Source organism: Microcaecilia unicolor, chromosome 2, assembly GCF_901765095.1.
Source record: "Microcaecilia unicolor chromosome 2, aMicUni1.1, whole genome shotgun sequence".
In the NCBI taxonomy this organism is placed as follows: Eukaryota; Metazoa; Chordata; class Amphibia; order Gymnophiona; family Siphonopidae; genus Microcaecilia; species Microcaecilia unicolor.
The window spans coordinates 397,460,944-397,481,329 of NC_044032.1; the positions used below are offsets into that span (position 1 = coordinate 397,460,944).

The 20,386-nt window shown below is 44.7% G+C and overlaps 1 protein-coding gene across 3 annotated transcripts in view; it reads left to right on the plus strand.

Annotated features, from left to right (window-relative positions):
* Positions 1–6,218: 6,218 nt before the first annotated feature.
* The window catches only part of AFF1 (AF4/FMR2 family member 1), a 430,143-nt gene continuing 415,975 nt past the window's right edge, over positions 6,219–20,386 (plus strand). For all 3 annotated transcript variants that reach the window (XM_030190611.1, XM_030190612.1, XM_030190613.1), the window contains exon 1: positions 6,219–6,285. In XM_030190611.1, the coding sequence (XP_030046471.1) occupies positions 6,248–6,285 (38 nt within the window). In that variant the 5' untranslated portion in view covers positions 6,219–6,247. The remainder of the gene's footprint in view (positions 6,286–20,386) is intronic.

Here is a 20,386-nt window from a genome sequence, read left to right on the forward strand (position 1 = left end):
ATCACAGCACGGCAGATGTTGAGACTTCTCGGCCATATGGCCTCCACAGTTCATGTGACTCCCATGGCACGACTACACATGAGATCAGCTCAGTGGACCCTAGCTTCCCAGTGGTGTCAGGCTAAGGGGAATCTAGAACATGTCATTCATCTTTCCACCAAATTTTGCAATTCCCTTCACTGGTGGACCATTCGCTCCAATCTGGTTTTGGGATGCCCATTCCAAATTCCTCAGCCACAAAAGGTGCTGACAATGGATGCATCCCTTCTAGGGTGCGGGGCTCATGTCGATGGGCTTCACACTCAAGGAGTTTGGTCCTTCCAGGAAACGCATCTTCAGATCAATCTCTTGGAATTACGAGTGATCTGGAATGCACTGAAGACTTTCAAAGATCGGCTGTCCAATCAAATTATCCTAATTCAGACAGACAATCAGGTTGCCATGTATTACACGAACAAGCAGGGGGGCACCGGATCTCGCCCTCTGTGTCAGAAAGCCGTTAGGATGTGGCTTGGGGCTCACCAGTATGGCATGCTTCTCCAGGCCATATATCTGGCAGGCGTAAACAGTCTGGCCGACAGGTTGAGCAGGATAATGCAACCTCACGAGTGGTCTTTGAACATGGACGTTGTCCACAAGATCTTCCGAGCGTGGGGCACCCCCTCGGTGGATCTTTTTGCCACTCAGTACAATCACAAGGTTCCTCAATTCTGTTCCAGGCTTCAGGCCCATGACAGACTGGCATCGGATGCCTTTCTCCTTCATTGGGGGAGGGGTCTAATGTACACATATCCTCCCATTCCTTTAGTAGGGAAAACTCTGCTGAAACTCAAGCAAGACCGCGGAACCATGATTCTGATAGCACCTTTCTGGCCACATCAGATATGGTTCCCTCGTCTTCTGGACTTGTCGTCAGAAGAACCTTGGAGATTGGATTGTTTTCTGACCCTCATCACTCAGAACCAGGGGTCGCTTCTACATCCCAACCTCCAGTCCCTGGCTCTCACGGCCTGGATGTTGAGAGCTTAGAAGTTGCCTCTTTAGGCTTCTCGGTGTCTCCTGAGTCTTGCTTCCAGGAAAGATTCCACGAAAAGGAGTTATGGTTTTAAATGGAGGAGGTTTGCTGTCTGGTGTGACAACAAGGCCCTAGATCCTTTCTCTTGTCTTACACGGACCCTGCTTGAATACCTTCTACACTTATCAGAGTCTGGTCTTAAGACTAACTCAGTAAGAGTTCACCTGAGTGCAATTAGTGCTTATCACCGTGTAGAAGGTCAGCCTATCTCTGGACAGCCTTTAGTTGTTCGTTTTATGAGATGTTTGCTTTTGTCAAAGCCCCCTGTCAAACCTCCACCAGTGTCATGGGATCTCAACGTCGTTCTCACCCAGCTGATGAAACCTCCTTTTGAGCCATTGAATTCCTGCCATCTGAAGTACTTGACCTGGAAGGTCATTTTCTTGGTGGCTGTTACTTCAGCTCGTAGAATCAGTGAGCTCCAAGCCCTAGTGGTTCATGCTCCCTACATTAAATTTCATCATAACAGGGTAGTTCTCCGCACTCATCCTAAGTTCCTGCCGAAGGTGGTGTCGGAGTTCCATCTGAACTAGTCAATTGTCTTGCCAACATTTTTTCCCCGACCTCATACCCGCCCTGGTGAGGACAAGTTGCATACCTTGGACTGTAAGAGAGCATTGGCCTTTTACGTGGAGCGGACGAAGCCCTACAGAAAGTCCGCCCAGTTGTTTGTTTCATTTGATCCCAACAGGATGGGAGTTGCCATCGGAAAACGCACAATATCCAATTGGCTAGCAGATTGCATTTCCTTCACTTATGCCCAAGCCGGGCTGACCTTGGAGGGCCATGTCATGGCTCATAATGTTAGAGCCATTGGCTGCGTCAGTGGCTCACTTAAAGTCAGCTTCCATTGAAGAGATTTGCAAGGCTGCGACGTGGTCATCAGTCCACACGTTCACATCTCATTACTTGCCTTCAGCAAGATACCCGACGCGACAGTTGGTTTGGGCAGTCGGTGTTACAGAATCTGTTTTGGGTTTAGAATCCAACTCCACCCTCCTAGGCCCATTTCTGTTCTGTTCCAGGCTGCACTCTCACTTAGTTGTGTTTGTTTTCAGGTCAATCTCAGTTATGTCCTCGCCGTTGCGAGGCCCAATTGACCAATGTTCATTGTTTTGAGTGAGCCTGGGTGCTAGGGATACCCCGTGCGTGGTGATGTCCAGCCTGCTTGTCCTCGGAGAAAATGAAGATACTTACCTGTAGCAGGTATTCTCTGAGGACAGCAGGCTGGACATCACCACAACCCTCCCTCCTCCCTTTAGGAGTTGTTCTGTTCTAGTTTGCTTGTTATATAACTGAGGGAAGCGCGCGGGTGTCACGGGAGGAAGTCACTCGCGCATGCGCAGTGTGTTGTCCCCGCGCCCGTCGCGCTGCTTCTAGAAGTTTTTTTGTTAATTTCCGGAGCTCCTGGGCCATCGCGGACGACGACCCATGTGTGGTGATGTCCAGCCTGCTGTCCTCGGAGAATACCTGCTACAGGTAAGTATCTTCATTTTCTTGTTTGTTTGTTTTTAACTTTACAAGGTCTTCAGGAATCTTGCCTATTTGAAAATATTTTAAAGTTTTAAAAGTTTCTTCTGAAACTATTTTCCCTTTAAATAAATTATATTATATTTCTTCAGCAAACTTTAGCGGGCGTAGGGAGCAGAACGAGGAGATTCAAATATTTCTGCTAATTTGGAAGCATCTTTAAATGAGAATTCTGAGAGAGCAACATTAATAGCATGTTTTATTGTTTTTGAACAAGATTACAATTCTATTATGAAATTGTATTTTTGTAACTCTCAAGCACTTTTCTATGGCAAGAGAGTCTGGGTTTATCCAAATGTGATGAATCGGACACAAGATCATAGGAAAGCCTTTTTGGCATTAAGGCAAGAGGAAGTAATTGGGAGCTTCTTTTCTATTAGCCTACCCTTGCACATGTTTGATAAGTATATTTAGAAAACAGTAAAGAGAGGGTCCAAAGTACAGACAAGTACAGAAAACCACAGAAGCACCAAGAGCCTTGGGAAAATGGGACGCGATTCTTTATTAGCAACTGTTGATATTCCAAGATAGACCCGACACGGGCCGTGTTTCGGTGCCTAGTGCCTGCGTCAGGGGTGTGGTGTTTTTCAAGACAGAAACTTCTTTCCTATCAAGTTGGATAACAATCCGTATAGATTCAAAGCAAGTTGTGCTCGATGTGACAGGAAAGGCGAGTCCCTTCGTGTTTAGTTCACACGAAGGGACTCGCCTTTTCTGTCACGACGAGCACAACTTGCTTTGAATCTATACGGATTGTTATCCAACTTGATAGGAAAGAAGTTTCTGTCTTGAAAAACACCACACCCCTGACGCAGGCGCTAGGCCTGTGCCTGGTCTATCTTGGAATATCAACAGTTGCTAATAAAGAATAATGTCCCATTTTCCTAAGGTTCTTTGTGCTTCTGTGGTTTTTTGATACGTATATTTAACATCTTGATATGTGTGTGTTCAACCAGACCAAATTGAGGGCCTTTTTGGACTAGATGAAGATTTGGGACTGTTTGCCTAGTTAGATTTTAGAAGATAATGATGTCAATTGGGGGGGGGGGGTCTATTATTGTTAATGGCTTCTTCTGATATTGTGTTTTCTTTTGTAGATCTTTTCTTTGGGCTACTACTTTTATGTTCCATTTTTCTGTATCTCGTGGTAAACTTGTAATATATTTTGAAAGATATAAATAAATAAATAAGATAATCGTGTTGGGCAAGTGACATAGAGGCATATTTTCAAAGCACTTAGCCTTCCAAAGTTCCATAGGTTTCTATGGAACTTTGGAAGGCTAAGTGCTTTGAAAATATGCCTCATAATCTACTTACTCCACTAGTAGTTGGGGATGAAGACAGCATCAGCAGGGCTGAGTCAGGCAAGCAGTAGCAGCAGGCTTTGAAAAAAAATTAGAGACAAAAAAGCAGTATTCAGAGCAGTGAGTACAGCAAATAGCAATAGTACAGACACTGCAAAGAACCTCTGTATATACTCATCGTAAGTAAACGCCGTTCTGTATCACACTGGCGCTTCTAAGAAGTGCTAGTGGAGTGCAGTAAAGCACCACTAAACAGTAGAAAGCTTCAAGAAGAGCAAGAATAGTCCATTAAAGGCTTCCCTTGCACTCACCAGAAATGATCATTTTGGTTGCCCTTCTCTGTATCTCTTCTAATTCTTCTGTTTCTTTTGTGAGATGATGTGACCAGATTTGCACACAATACTCAAGGTGTGGTCATACTATGGAGCAATGTAGAGATGTGCCTATATTTAGGGGCCTGTTCTATAAATAGATGCTTACGTTGCTTTGTAGAACACTAGTGTAACCTACTCTTATGTATTTTAGGTTCAAGCACTTAAGCCATCTATAGGGCTGATTTAAGTGCTTGCACCTAAATGCCAAAGATTTGCATGTAACCTGTAATATTCTATATGTTGTATAAGAGGCCTTCCTATGTGAACACCTGCTTGTAAAATACACACTATGGTGGCAATTCTATGAGTGGGTTCTGCAATGCTGTGCTAGGAGTTCCTATTCTATAACATCATCTAGGCACCTGGATTCCCACAATGGTGCACCTATGAGAATGGGATTTGATATACCTCCTTTCTGTGGTTACAATCAAAGCGGTTTACATATTATATGCAGGTACTTATTTTGTACCTGGGGCAATGGAGGGTTAAGTGATTTTTCCCAGTCACAAGGAGCTGCAGTAGGAATTGAACCCGGTTCCCCTGGCTCTCAGGCCACTGTACTAACCATTAGGCTATTCCTCTACTCCTAAATGCAGGTGCCCGTTTACGCCAGGTTATTGACGGGAGTGAACGGATTTGCCTATGTGCAGCATGGAATGCACATAAGTTAGAGTAATCTGTGAGTTCCGCATGTAAGCGGAAGCTCTGCCTATGCCCCCTATTGCTCTTATGTGCACTCTTATAGAATACCACATATTATACTGTCTGTCTTATACACCACTTGTTGGTCCACAAAGGACTTTGCAGCAGTTACATATTCATACGGAGAGAGAATTGCAAATTAGTAGAAACAAACAGTATACCAGATACATATCTTTCTTCACTTAAAAATAATTTGACATCCAGAAAATTAATTCTCAGCTTGTATACATGTATGAAAGCCATGGGTAGCATATGCTGTTCTGAGCAAGTTCAGAGCAGCCACGCTTAGCGATTTGGCTATTCTGTGCATGCGCAGCTTACCGATTGGCTTCCCCCTCTACTGAGCTGCTCGCTGTTTTTGTGAGCACCTCATTTGCATGCGATTCCCTGTGGGAATAGTGTACTTGTGTAAATTACTCTTTTATTCGTACTTAAACATTCAAGGCACATGCAGCTGAACAGTCATATAATTGCCTTTCACTTGTGCGTATTTACAGACTAGTGCTTTAGTGAAACTTTGGAATTATTCTAATCATTCATGTGCATATTTGTACCTGAGGCAATGGAGGGTTAAGTCACTTGCCCAAGATCACAAGGAGCAGCAGTGGGATTTGAACCGGCCACCTCTGGATTGCAAGACCGGTTCTCTAACCACTAGGCCACTCCTGCACTTGTCAGTGTACATGCGCTGACGATTGCCGCTCAATTAATGCATGAGACCTTACCGCTAAGTCAGTGGGTGGCGATAAGGTCTCGGGGCCAGAATGGACACGCGCCAATTTTTATTTTGTGGCACGTCCATTTTAGGCCCAAAAAAGACCTTTTTTTGCAGGTGCGCTGAAGAAATGGACCTGCGCACATCCAATACATGCACCTACAACAGTGCAGGCCATTTTTCAGCGCATCTTAGTAAAAGGACCCCTATGTTTTTTAAAGCACCATTGAAATGCCTTTTTTTTTTTCAAAAAAACAAAGTTTGCTTTATTATTCTACTGCTGGGTGGAGGGTGGGGAAAATATGACAATTTTCTACTGGATGCAGCATCTATGCTGGAATTTCTTCTTCCTCCCCCATCCCCTGCCCATTTCAAAGTGCCATGAGTGTGATTCTGGTCTTGCCTAGTGATGCCTTTTCAGAAACAATATTGCATGAATGTGGTATATAAGTATGAGTATAGAATAGAATGTGTTTTACTCATTGTTTTGGTATTTTCATATTTTTCAGATGAGGTGATATCATCTTCTGTTTGCTGAAGTGTCACAATGGCATTCATGGATATGACAACCAACAGCAGCAATGGGTAAGAGAGCTTTCCATGAAATTCCTGTGCTGTATATTCTCCCAGAATCAATCCACCTATATTTGCCTGCTGAAGTCTAAAAGTGTGGGAATGGTCTTTGTTCCAGCAGTAACATTTCTATAATCTTTAGCTGATTTAATCTTTTAAAACTAGTAAGATAATTTTGGTTATGACTGTTTTGCTTTGTGATAGCCCTTGGCATGCTGATGACACCTGACATTGTAAGATTAGACAAAGAGGATATTCTGTTCTCTTATTCATTAGGGAATAAGTTGTGATGTAATGGCCCATTAGCCCAGAGGCCATGAAGGACATCTGGATTTACATCCTGGAACAGGTTGACAGGCCTGAGGAACAAGAAGTTTTCAGATTTCCTTGTGAATGGAATCTCAGAATGCATGTTTGTTTGCATCTCTTTTGCTCCTCTTATGGCAAGTTTCTAGAATCCTCAGATATCCCTTCAGTACTGGCAGATGAGATGACTGAGGAAAACCTATGGCAGGGATGCAGGAGTTGAATCCTCAAGTGTCACAAACAGGCGAGGTTTTCAGAATATCCCTAATAAATAGGCATATAAAAATATACCCAGGGAAAAATGTTTTTTTGTTTTCAAAAGATACTTTACAAATGTTTTGGGCGTTCCAAGAAAGAAACTTGAAACAAAGTGGTGACGTCTTCTGAGCACATATTTGTTTCTTTATTGAAAAACCCAAAACATTTTAAAAGTATTTTTTGAAAAACGTTTTTCCTGGGTCTGTTTTTATATTCATTTTTGACTTAGATCAGTGGTTCCCAAACCTGGTCCTGGAGGCACCCCAGCCAAGCAAGTCTTCAGGATATCCACCGTGAATATTCATGAGAGACATTTGCGTGCAGTGGAGGCAATGCATGCAAATGTCTCTCATTTAATATTCATTGTGGATATCTTGATAACCTGACTGGCTACGGTGCCTCCAAGACCAGCATATTTCTTTTGGTTTGATGGGATGGGAGGGGGGAGAAGAGCAGGGAGGGGGGGCCAAGAAGGGCAGGAAAGAGATGAGTTTTCGGGCCCACCCTCTTTAGGCTCAGACACTCCCTAAATTTGTTGTCTGGCTAAGCTCCTGGTGGGGGTAGGAAGGAAGGTAGGGAAAATGTCAGACCCACAGGAGGAGGGAAGAGAAGGGGGAGAGAGAGAGATGCCGACTTGCGGTCAGGGGAATAGGAGTAGGGAAAAGAATGCTTGAGAGGAGGGGGCCAAATATGTGTCACGTGCCTAATGCACGTACTTTGGCATGTCTGCTGTTTTTTTGTGACAAAGGGCTGAATCCAAAGTTGCTTACTTATAACAAGTTCTCTCTGTAGACAGCAGGACTAATTGGGCACACAGTACCACCCATCTCCCCAAGAGTTGATTCTCAGCTTCAAACTAAGGAGGGTGTAACAGTGTGGGATGGGCTGTGTGGGTTCAGAAGTTTTCCTCCTGGGGAAATTCTGCGCTACTGTACAATGCAGAATTTGTGCATAATTCCCTCCTCCGCAGACTGTGCAGAATTCTGTGCAGTCTGCCTTTGCAGGCACAGCGGCACAGATAACTGGTAGCTGGAAAGTTAACTCCAAGACTCCCTCACTCCACAGTCAGCGGTCTGGAGGAGGAGCTGGATAGCAACAAGTCAGGCTGCTTCCTCCTGTGCTGTCATGGTTCCTCTATCCTTCTCTGCTACCTTGGTTCCCAGCGGTTCCTTTAAACCATATGGTTCAAAGGAACAGTAGGGCCTGGGACAGCAGAGTAGCAGAAAGCAACCTGACCTGCGGCTCTGCAGTTCCTCCTCATCCTACAGCTCTGGTCCAGTGCGTGTGTAGGAGGGGGCTCTGGAAAAATATAGGGTGTGGGGGAGCTGTTTCTCCCAGTACTGTTGGGTGACATTGTCAGGTTGTTTGTCTGACTAATCCTGCTGTCTATGGATAACACATTTTACAAGTAAGTAACTTTGGTTTTTTTTTCCAGCATTGACTACCATTGCCCCTCTTCTCACAGCTCTACATTGACAACTTATTTGCTTTCACATTCACTTCAAACTACTACTCAACTAGAAATAAATGCATTTACTGTGCAGCTCCATGCGGTCTCTTCTGTCCCATATCTCCCCTTTCATCCATCCTCAGCAGTGGTGCAGCTAGGGGGGCGCAGGGGGAGTGGTCGCTCCCCCAAACAGATTTTTATTAAAATGGTGCCCATGTGGTTTTGGGCTGTCACATTTTATTAATTTATTTATTACATTTGTACCCCACATTTTCCCATCTATTTGCAGGCTCAATGTGGCTTACATAGTACCATGAGGCGTTAGTCGCCTTCAATGAAAAACAAATACAAAGTGATGTTGTTATCAAAGAGGTTCATGTGTTACAGATACGTTAGGAGAATCGTAGAGAAGAGTTATGTAGTGTTCGTTACGGGCTTAGGTTTCGTTGTGTTGCTGGATTCAGGCATTTAAGTTGGGTCAGTAGGGTATGCCTTTTTGAACAAGATGGTCTTCAGTGATTTCCGGAAGCTAAGGTGGTCGTGGATTGTTTTCACAGCTTTTGGGAGGCCATTCCAAAGTTGTGCACTTATGTAGGAGAAGCCGGATGCGTAAGTTGTTTTGTATTTCAAGCCTTTGCAATTTGGGTAGTATAGATTTAGGTATGACCTAGCAGAACTGACTCTCTTTTTTGTTGGTAGATCTATGAGGTCTATCATGTATCCTAGGACTGCACCATATGTGATTTTGTGGACCAGAGTGCAAATTTTGAAGATGATCCGCTCCTTGATTGGGAGCCAGTGCAGTTTTTCTCGAAGGGGTTTGGCACTGTCAAAGCGTGTCTTGCCGAATATCAATGTGGCTGCTGTATTTTGGGCGGTCTGGAATTTTTTTTGTTAGTTCCTCAGCAGTGGTGCAGCTAGGGGGGGCGCAGGGGGGAGTGGTCGCTCCCCCAAACAGATTTTTATTAAAATGGTGCCCATGTGGTTTTGGGCTGTCACATTTTTTTCTAATTTGCGCTTTCTCCCTTCCCACCGTTGTACAGCACACCACCCTCCAAGCTCAACGCCACTGTCCTCCCCCCTCTGTCCCCGCCTCTGTTGTTGCTGCAGGGGCTGCTTCCGCTGCTAAACAAGCAGCCTGATTGAGCCCGGCGTCGGATCCTTCCCTCTCTGCTTGTGTCATGACTCCCACCCTCGTGCAAAGGAAGAGCTAGAGCAGCGCGGGACGCGGTAGAGGGAAGGAAAGATCTGACGTGGCTCTGGCAGCTTGTTTATCGCTGCAGGGGCTGCTAAATGAAGCAGGTTTGACGGTCCGGGAGGAGGGGATACAGAAAGCGGTGCTGGACTCGGGAGGGGGGGGGAGAGAGGGGGAAAGAAACCGGTGCTGGACTCGAGGGAAGGGGAGAGAGGGGAGAAAGAAAGCGGTGTTGGACTCAGGGAAGAGAGAGGGGGAAATAAAGCGGTGCAGGATTGGGGGGGGGGTGGCGAGAGAGAGGGGAAACAGTGGTGTTGGACTCGGAGAGGGGGGAGAGAGAGAGGGACAGAAACAGGTGCTGGACTCGGGGGAAGGGGAGAGAGGGGAGAAAGAAAGCGGTGCTGGACTTAGGGAAGAGAGAGGGGGAAATAAAGCGGTGCTGGATTGGGGGGTGGAGAGAGAGAGAGAGAGGGGAAACAGTGGTGTTGGACTCAGAGAGGGGGGAGAGAGAGGGGGACAGAAACACGTGCTGGACTCGAGGGAAGGGGAGAGGTGTGGGGGAAGGGGAGAGGTAGGGGAAGAAAGTGGTGCTGGACTTGGGAGAGAGAGGGGGAAACAATGTGGTGCTGGACTGGGGGGGGGGGCTAGAGAGAGAAAGAGGAGAAACAGTGGTATTTGACTCGGAGAGGGGAGAGAGAGGGGAATCAAAAAGCGGTGCTGGATTCAGGGAGAGGGGGGGTTGAAGGCAAGGAGGTTAGTTAAAGCAGGTGATGGGAGAGGCTATCAAGAGTTTTGACCCAAAATAGTAGTAAAAGCTATAGAAAACGATAGCAAAAAGATTAGATAAGGGACTGTCTATGTGTGGTCCATCTGTAAAAAGTCTAAAGCTGTTCTATTTGGATAGGCAGTGCCTTAAAATGTTTATTTGAAAACTTCCCATATCCTACTATATAAATGAGCTGTGACCGACTCGCCTGCAAATGCACAGTAGAAAGCAGTTGCCATCGACGTTCCGTGCATGCACAGGAGGTCTCACAGATCCATTGCCGGTGTCGGTGTCCTGCCCCTTCCACCGAGGGAGGCTATTTGCCTTGCTAAGGGGAGGGCAACAGCAGATACAGCAGCAGCACCCCTCGCTCAGAAGCGAACGGCCAGAGAGTCCAGCTTGGGAAGCTTCTTTATCCGTACCCTCGCCTGCCTTCCCTTCTCTCTCAGCTGACAGCTCTGCCTCTGGTCCCGCCCTTGCGGAAAAAGGAAATGAGGGCGGCACCAGAGACAGAGCTCTTAGCTGAGAGAGAAGGGAACGGGGAAGGCAGGCTCAAGCGTCCAGCCTGTTCGCCTTTCACTGCTGCCGGACCCCGAGGTAAGAACTTAATCGGAGGACAGGCAGGGAGGGGGGCCTGGAACTAGGAGGACACGGAGGGGGGCATGGAATTCGGAGGGGGAGGGAGGGAGGGGGGACTGGAACTCAGGACAGGGAGGGGGGCATGGAACTTGCAGGAAATGCATGGCGGCCTGGAACTCTGAGGACAGGGAGGGAGGGAGGGGGGCCTGGAACTCAGAGGGGGGCAGGAGGGGGGCTTGGAACTAGGAGGACATGGAGGGGTGTACTGTAGACAACTCATTTCTTCCTTTCACTATTTCATTACATTTTTCTAAATACAAAGCTCGCCCGTTTTAACGGGCTTAATGGTTTGTGTAGATATAAATATCATGAAATAACAATTGAATATCACTAAAACAGCTTAAAAATTATTGTAGCTGGTAGAAACAACAGTAATAAATGCTATATTTTGTGCTCATTTTTCTACACTGTTCTGTACAATACAGATGGTCAAATTTCTGTGAGGATCTCCTGTTTCCTGATGGGTTCATGTTAACTGTTGTAATCTGCCTTGGGAGACTTGGTGTTATAAAGATGGAAAGCAGGACTAGAGGAGGAAGATGGTGGACCATAGGAGGAGGAGGGAAAGTGAGTATGAGAATTGGAGAAATGCTGGACCCACAGATGCAGCTACACAAACCCTCAGCTTGTTTCTTCCCAGATTGTGTAAGCAGTAAACCACACTTAATAGGCTTTCCCTTCTGGTGTGCGGTATGCTGCCTATTCAAACTGGAAGACTCACGGCATTAGGGATTTGTGTAGCCATGTCTCCTGGCACAATAAGAAGGAAAGGGGGAGAGAGGGGATAGGGAATTGCTGGACCATAGTGGTGGAGGAGAGAGGGGTTGGGGGACATTGAAATGCTGAGCTACAAGGGTGTAAGGGGAGATACTGGCATGGTAGAACAACGTGGGGAGAAACCATGACAGTTATCAAGGAGAGATGAGTGAGAAGAGGATGGTAAGTACAGAGGGTAGAATTGTATAATGGGGAGTGGGTGAAAGAAGGGACTATGACGCCAGGGAAGGAGTGAGACAGGAGAGGTAGGGGTGAGAGGAGAAGATGGAAAGTTGATAGGTACTGGTAAGTGAAATATAGGTGGAGGACTGAAGAGTGAGAAGATGAAGTCTAGGGGGAGAGAGAAAATGGAGAAAGAGGAAATGTGTCAGAGACAGATATAGTGAGGGAATAGAAAAGAAGAGGGAAGTGGAGAAAGGACAAATGGATTGCACCCTCTGGAAAGAGAGCAGAAGACAGGTGCCCTTGGCCTGGATTGGCCGCTGTCATGGACAGGATGCTGGGCTTGATGGACCCTTGGTCTTTTCCCAGAGTGGCATTACTTATGTACTTATGTAGGAAAACAAAAGAAGAAACTGGGACCAACATGCTTGAAAAAATAAAATACCCAGACAACAAAGGTAGAAAAAAGTGTTTTATTCTGAGTTTATTTGTTGGAATATGTTAGCTTTGGGAAATGTGCAACACGGATGTCTTTGTAATTTTTTTTTTTTTTTCAGTACAAGAGGAATTACATTTGTGTTTTCATTTCTCCTATGTTGTGGAGCATTCCTAGTTTGAATTTTTGGGGTTCCCAGTTCAGTTTTTATCTTTATATTTCTAATTTGTGATCCCTTTTGTATTTGGTGTGTGACCAAGGTGTGATATTCTGTGGGCAAGTAGTTTTTGTGTACAACTCTGTAGCAGTCCCACTTTTTGTGTTTTACCAGTAGTAGTTGTATTGGTGTTCTAGGGCCCCATAAAATATTTGTAGTGCTGCATGTTAAGTAGGATTCTTGTTTAAATCAGTGCTACCGTTCTATAGCAGATTGCTTCATGTTTGTCGAGTTAGGATTTTTTTCAAGTTTTGTGTTATTTCATAATGTGCCTGGTAGTGGAGAGATTTATTTCACTATTACTGAGATGATGTGAGAGTCATAATTGGTTTTTTTGTTGTATGGTAACTTCCATGAAGAAAATGTGCTAGTTATCATCTACACTGTTGTGGGGGAGATAAGGTTTTTGTGGATGCAGAGCATGTTTACATTTAACATATAAGAACTGATGTATCAGGACAAGGTCCATGAGGATTATGTGTGCAGTGTATAATGGATGCAAGCATCATCCATCATATGTGTCCTGACTGAAAAACAAGTTGAGAACCACTGGCCTAGGCATCACTGTGGGGTCACACGGGGAGTTGCACAATGCGCGATCCAGCATGTCTCCTTCTTTCCCCTGTCTTGCATAGTCCTATATATCTCTCTTGGCCTTTCTGCTCGGCAGATCTCCAGTGTTTCTATGCCTGCCGGCAGCATCAGCAAGTGAAGCAAACTGCCTCTGGCTGGCCCCTGAGCAGTTCCTGCATAGGTTTTAGCGTCTTTTTGCAGGGTTTTGTGTTATTTCATAAACTGTTTGGCTCTATTTGAAAGTAGGCTCTGAGGCAAGGGCTGCCTTTGGTGGCCCTTGTCACCAAAAATAAAAATGCTCAGGACTAATGAGCTCCACATCCTGTAGAGTCACCACACAAACAAAAGCCCATCTGATTTAAACAAAGTGTCTGCCGTTGGAAGGAGTATTCTGAGGTGATGGTCACAATTTGAATAATTTTACTTGCAGTTAGGACAGGCTGCCTGCTGTGGCTGGTCCCTGGACCTCTGCTACCTCCTTCCTCCTGATGTAACTTCCAGTTTCCTTGTAGGTGGGATGCAGCAGAGGCAGCCTGTATCATTGCCAGCCACAGTCACTGTACCTGAGCAACAGTACTGGCACTGCCGCCTGTCCAACACCAACCAGTGCCTAATTTACAAATGTCTGCTCCCCCTGACATGAAAACGTGGCTACGCTTCTGATCCTCAGGACTTCCATTCAGTGGACAAGCTGCTCTTATCTGTGCTGTTCGGAGTGTTTAAGGTTTCTCTTTTGTGGTTCAGTGTGCTGGAAATGACCGTCCTATATTTGTGTGAATTGTTCAAGTCCTGCTCAAAAACCTAAATCTCTTACATTCGTAAAGTCATCTCTTTTAAATACATAGCCCTGACTTCCAGATCTCGATGCTGTCATATTAAACATGTCACTATCCTACTTAAGTATCTTGTCTGTGTGTTTCTACTAAATTATAAGCTGCATGTACGCCAAGTAGTACCATAGAAAAGTTTAATATGCCTGAGATTACTAAAATTATTAGGGTCAAAGTTTGTGTGTGTGGTTCTCCCTCCCCCCCCCCCCCCCCCCAAACAAAAGTTGCATAACTGCTTCTTCAAAGAACCTGACATTTTCCTTTAGAGGTATTCATTAACCTGCTTGACTAGTTCAAGCAGGCCAGTTCTGGTAGACCTCACCAGCCAGGATAAGTGAGGGTTGAGCAAGGAGGTGACATGATTCTTGAGGGAATGAGGCCTGTTACTGTCTACAGATTCCCAAGCTGAATATTGTTAATAGCCATTTTCTCTAGGTCCTACAAGTAACCATACATCAATTTTGGCAGATTTGTTTTATAAAAGTGAGAGATTTTATCTGCAAAATACCTTCTAGAAAATTAATTATATCATTTGACAAAGTTGTCATTTGTTACTTGTCAAAAATCTTGATACATGGCTGTTAACTAGTTGAAAGAACTCCCCTAGATGACAGAACCAAGACAGTAATGACAGTGAAATAGCTATTCTTTGCTGCCATCATAACACTGTAAGCTCACCGAATTTTCTGTCAGCAACTCTGTAGACATTGACCAAATCACTTTTTATCGTCTACTGCTCTTCAGAAAACTTGAGGCTAAGCTTATTTCTAAACAGAAGGCAGATTTTGGTAGGAATTGTCATGTTAACTGCCCAGGCTATTTTCCTATTTCTGATATCGACTATGGTTTCAACAGAGAGGTGCTATGTCAAGTACATTAAATCAACAAACTTTTCTAATTAATTCTTAACCTATATGGAGAATTGAAGCTCTGACAGGCTCAAACTTTAATAATGATTGGGCTATGACAACAGTGCTAAAAAAAATGCTTCCCCAACCATCAAATCATTTCCTTTCCCATCTTAAAACCCCCCCCAAAATGTTTAACATGTCCCGCCACATGAATAGGACCAGAAATTACCTGATAGATCTATAGTGGACATAAGATTCAAAACAGGTCCAGTGACACCCCCCTGAGAATGAATGTTGGATTCTCCCAGGCATAGGAACCTTCTTTCGCAAAGTGATTAGGGGTTCTAAATCTAGTACAAATTATGCCTCTCTGGACACACTGTGAAAGAGTTTTGCTCAATACTAGAGGTGCCCAAGTACCCACCGCATTCACAGTTTACACCTATGCGTCTAGGATTATTAGCCTAGGAAATTCCAGCCCCACTTCTTAACCCCCCCCCCCCCAGTAGGTCGATTTGACATCTGTAATGTCAGTTGTGCATTTATGACTAATAAATCTCTAGCAAATTCTGTTTCCCCCACTATGAAGAATGAACAGTCAAAGCCTCTCAATTGTCCTATTAGATATCTAACCAAAAGAGTGAGGCTCCAGAACACTACCGAACCCTCACTTCTCTGCCCATCAGGACTCACTCGCAGCTGCATGGAAAATCATGGAGGGCACAGCTGGGAAGAACTTATCCCAATCTGGACCAGATTGTATACACTTTACAGAATCTAAAAATAAAATTTCAGATCTATTACTAATCTGTATCGTCATTAAAATCATCCACAGTACCTAAAGATTGGAAAATTAATGTGCGCCAATTTATTTTAAATTTATAGAAGTAGCTTATTGAGAATCCAAACACAGAACAATAAAAAAAAAAACCAAAAAGGCAGAGAACCATTATGTCAAGCATAACAAAGAAAATAATGTAACACCAATTTGTAAAGAGGATTCAAGGGATGATCCAGGAAAATACAGGTTTAATTCAAACAGACAACCATGGCAATGTTTTATGTCCACAAACAAGGAGGAAGATCCCTAGTGCACAGCTGCAAGGGGGCATTGACCTGGGAGAGGATGGGTGGTCAGGGATATGCCTAGCACTTACGTGCATTGGTTATAGTATACTAACAGTTGCACCCTAACTGCCTATAGTTAGGAGTCAGCATTCACACCAGCCATTGAGTTGGCCAAGGTGCCTACACCTAGAGTTACACGCGTAACTGTGGACTTGAGGGTAGTATTCCATAAGGGTAGTTATGCACATAGTTGCTGTTATAGAAATGGTGTTTAGTGCACATCGTACTGGCACCTCACTTTAGTGACCTTTTGAGAATTCCCCTTTAGTGTCTGCCTGCCACCATATTTTAGTATTTATATCTTGGGCTCCAGACATCTTTGATCAGAGTGCATCTCTGTGCCCTATCCTCCTGTTCCAGTTGATAGCACCAGCAGACCAATTCAACCTGGAAAGCTAAGATTTAAAAACGAGATAAAGCATCTATTATTACACTAGAACTTGGGGTAAAGCTGATAGATACTCAGGAGTGCAGAGTAAGATATCTTTGAAGGATACTATCAAGACAAGGAAGTTGGGTAATATAGATTACAACAAAGGGAAAAGTAAGGTGCCTTTAAAGGAAAAGCAGATAGGGATAATTTGCAATATTTACTCTCTATCAACTGCTAAGCTGGTTGTAGGTACAAACAAAAAGCACACTTTGAAATGTTTGTATACATATGCTAGAAGCTTAAAAATTTAAGATGGGAGAGGTAGAGTATATAGCACTAAATGAAGAGGCAGATACAATAGAGACCTGATGGAAGGAGAATAGCCAGAGGGATACTGTGATACCAGGGTGCAAATGATATCACAGTCTACAGTACCTGAAGATTGGAAAGGGACCAAAGTAAGGGTTACAGGGGTGATCTGGCAAACTACAGACCCATGAACCCGATGAACAAAATGGTAGAGTATTATAAAGAATAAAATTACTGAGCACACAGATGTAAGAACATTAGAATAGCCATATTGGGTCAGACCAATGGTCCATCTAGCCTAGTATCCTGTTTCCAACAGTGGCCAATCCAGGTCACAAGTACCTGGCAGAAACCCAAATATTATCAACATTCCATGCTATCAATCCTGGGGTGGCTTCTTCATGTCGATCTCAATAACAGACTATGGACTTTTCCTCTAGGAAATTGTCCAAACCTTTTTTAAACTCAGATACCTTAACCACTGTTACTACATCCTCTAGCAACAAGTTCCAAAGCTTAACTATTCTTGGAGTGAAAAAATATTTTCTCCTATTTGTTATAAAAGTATTTTCATGTAATTTCATTGAATGCCCCCTGGTCTTTGTACTAGCGTGAAAAAGTGATTCACTTTTACCCATTCTACTCCACTCAGGATTTTGTAGACCTCAGTCATATCCCCCCTCATCAGCAGTCTCTTTTCAAAGCTGAAGAGTCCTAACCTCTTTACTACTACTACTACTACTACTACTACTACTACTACTTGACATTTCTAAAGCGCTACTAGGGTTACGCAGCGCTGTACAATTTAACATAGAAGGTCAGTCCCTGCTCAAAGGAGCTTACAGTCTAAAGGACAAATGTACAGTCAGTCAAATAGGGGCAGTCTAGATTTCCTGAAAGGTATAAAGGTTAGGTGCCGAAAGCAACATTGAAGAGATGGGCTTTGAGCAAGGATTTGAAGATGGGTAGGGAGGGTGCTTGGCGTAAGGGCTCAGGAAGTTGATTCCAAGCATAGGGTGAGGCGAGGCAGAATGAGCGGAGCCTGGAGTTGGCGGTGGTGGAGAAGGGTATTGAGAGGAGGGATTTGTCCTGTGAGCGGAGGTTACGGGCGGGAACATAAGGGGAAATGAGGGTAGAGAGGTAATGAGGGGCTGCAGACTGAGTGCATTTGTCGGTAAGAAAAAAAATTTTGAAGAGTCCTAACCTCTTTAGTGTTTCCTCAGATGGTAGGAGTTCCATTTCTTTATCATTTTGTTGGCGATTCAGAGGCATTATAATATTCTTGGTCTTATTTTGATTTTATAAGTAATCTGGAAATAAGAATGACAAGTGAAGTGATCAAATTTGCAGATGACTTATTTAAAGTTGTTAAATCGCATGCAGAATGTGGACAGGAAGACTGGGTGTCCAGATGACAATTGAAATTTAATTGAAGGAGTGTGAAATGAGGAATATTGGAAAGAGTAACCCGAATTATATCTACACAATGCTAAGTTCAACATTAGGAACCACCACCCAGGAAGAGGATCTAGGTGGTGGTGTGGGCAGTATGTTGAAATCTTCTGCTCAGTGTGTGATGGTGGCCAAACAGGCAAACAAGAATGTTAGGAATTATTAGTAAAGGAATAGAGAATAAAACAAAGAATATCATATTGCCTTTGTATTGCTTTGTGGTACGACTGCACTTTGAGTAATATGTGCTGTTGTGGTCTCCACATTTCAACTTATAGTGGAATTTAGAAAAAGTTCAGAGAAGGGTAACAAAAAGGATTATGAGGTTGGAACAACTTTCATGAGGAAAGGCTAAAGAATTTAAGTACATAAGAATAGCCATACTGAGGGCCAGATGCACTAAACTTTAACGACCCTCTAACAACCCTTTAACGAAGGAAATTCCTAACTGTTGCATGCATTAAAGGCCTTTTTCCGACGAAGCAAGCAGCTAACGAAAACGGAATACAAAAGAGTAACTACCATTGTAATGTGGACAATTCGGGATGCACTAACCATACCGACGATTGCACTGAATCATTTACCGCAATATATTTTACGTGTAGTCAGAGCTGTCCTTAAGGCCTGAGCTGTCAGACACGCCGCTACTTCCCGCTCCCCCCTGCAGCATACAAATCCAAGCTGGCATGTTTAAAAGTGAGATTAAGGGGCTCATTTTCAAAGCACTTAGCCTTCCAAAGTTCCATAGGTTTCTATGGAACTTTGGAAGGCTAAGTGCTTTGAAAATATGCCAACGCTACCGCAGTACTTCCTAGGCTTCCCCCTGCATCCATAGAAAACTAAAAACAAAAATCGAAATAGGATCGGGAGGGGGCAAGGGCGCTCATCAGGAGCATCCTGTATGGATGGCCTTCCCACCCCCGCTGCTCCCTGCTTTCCACCGCTTCCCCCTGCACGAAAAATCTTAATTTTAGCAGCCCCAAAATCTTGATTTTAGCAGCCCCAGTCCCCCTCCCTTCCTGTTCCTTTCTCGCTTCTCTGCCAAAGCTCCGCCTCCCATCATCCTGCGCCCCTGTGCCCCGCCATCCCCCCTGAGGTCGTCTCCGCCGCTTCCCCCCTCCACTGGGACCCCCATCCGCATTACCGGGCCCACGCAGCGCCTCTCACCTCTGTCTGAAGGTGCTGCACGGGCAGGAAGAAGATCTGTTCATCGTCGAGTCTTCATGACGTCTCTCCTTCTCTGGACTAGGCCCTCCCCCTTCTGACGTAAGTAACCTACGTACTTACGTCAGAAGGGGGCGGGCCTAGGCCAGGTAAGGAGAGACGTCATGAAGACTCGGCGACGAACAGATCTTCTTCCTGCCCATGCAGCACCTTCAGACAGAGGTGAGAGGCGCTGCGCGGGCCCGGTAATGCGGAGGGGGGTCCCGGTGGAGGGGGGAGCGGCGGCGACGACCTCGGGGGTGGCGGGGGCGGAGGATGACGGGAGGCGGAGCTTTGGCAGTGAAGAGAGAAAGGAACAGGAAGGGAGGGGGACCGGGGCTGCTAAAATTTAAGATTTTTCGTGCAGGGGGAAGCGGCGGGAAGCGGGGAGCAGCGGCGGGGGGGCAAGGCCGTCCATGCAGGACGTTCCTGATGAGCACCCTTCCCCATCCCGATATATTTCGATTTTTGTTTTATTTTCCTCTAGTGCAGGGGGAAGTGGGGAGCCACGTGTTTATGTTGTGGGTTTTTTTTTGTTTTGACGTTTGTGGCATGTGCAGAGCAGCCAGCATAATGCTTGGCTGCTCTGCGCATGCTTTAGGGGCCGATTACTGACGGGGATTACGAGTGTTTAATACATTATACTTTTCAATACCGCACCGAACGTGTGCGACTTGTTTTTTTGGTGCATTCTACGTTTTTTCAAATTCGTTAGGACTTTTACGTATTAGTTTTTTTTTTTTACGTTTGATTGATGCATCTGGGCCTGAGTCACACCAGTGATCCATGTTAGCACAGTATCCTGCCTCCAACAGTGGTCAATCCAGATCACAGGTACCTAGAAAAATCACAGATAGTAGCAAAATTCCACGCTACTGATTCTAAGGATAAGTAGTGGCTTACCCCATGTTTAGCGTAATAGCAGATTATGGATTTTCCTCCAGGAGCTCGTCCAAACCTTTTTTAAACTTAAAGCTGAATTCTGTTACCACATCCTCAGGCATTGAGTTCTGTAGCTTAAATATTTGTTGAATGAAAAAGTATTTTATCCTATTTGTTTTAAAAGTGCTACCATGTAACTTCATTGAATGTCCCCTACTCTTTGTACTTTTTGAAAGAGTAAACAATCATTCACATTTCCCCATTCTGCTCCACTCAGGATTTTGTAGACCTCTGTCATATCCCTCC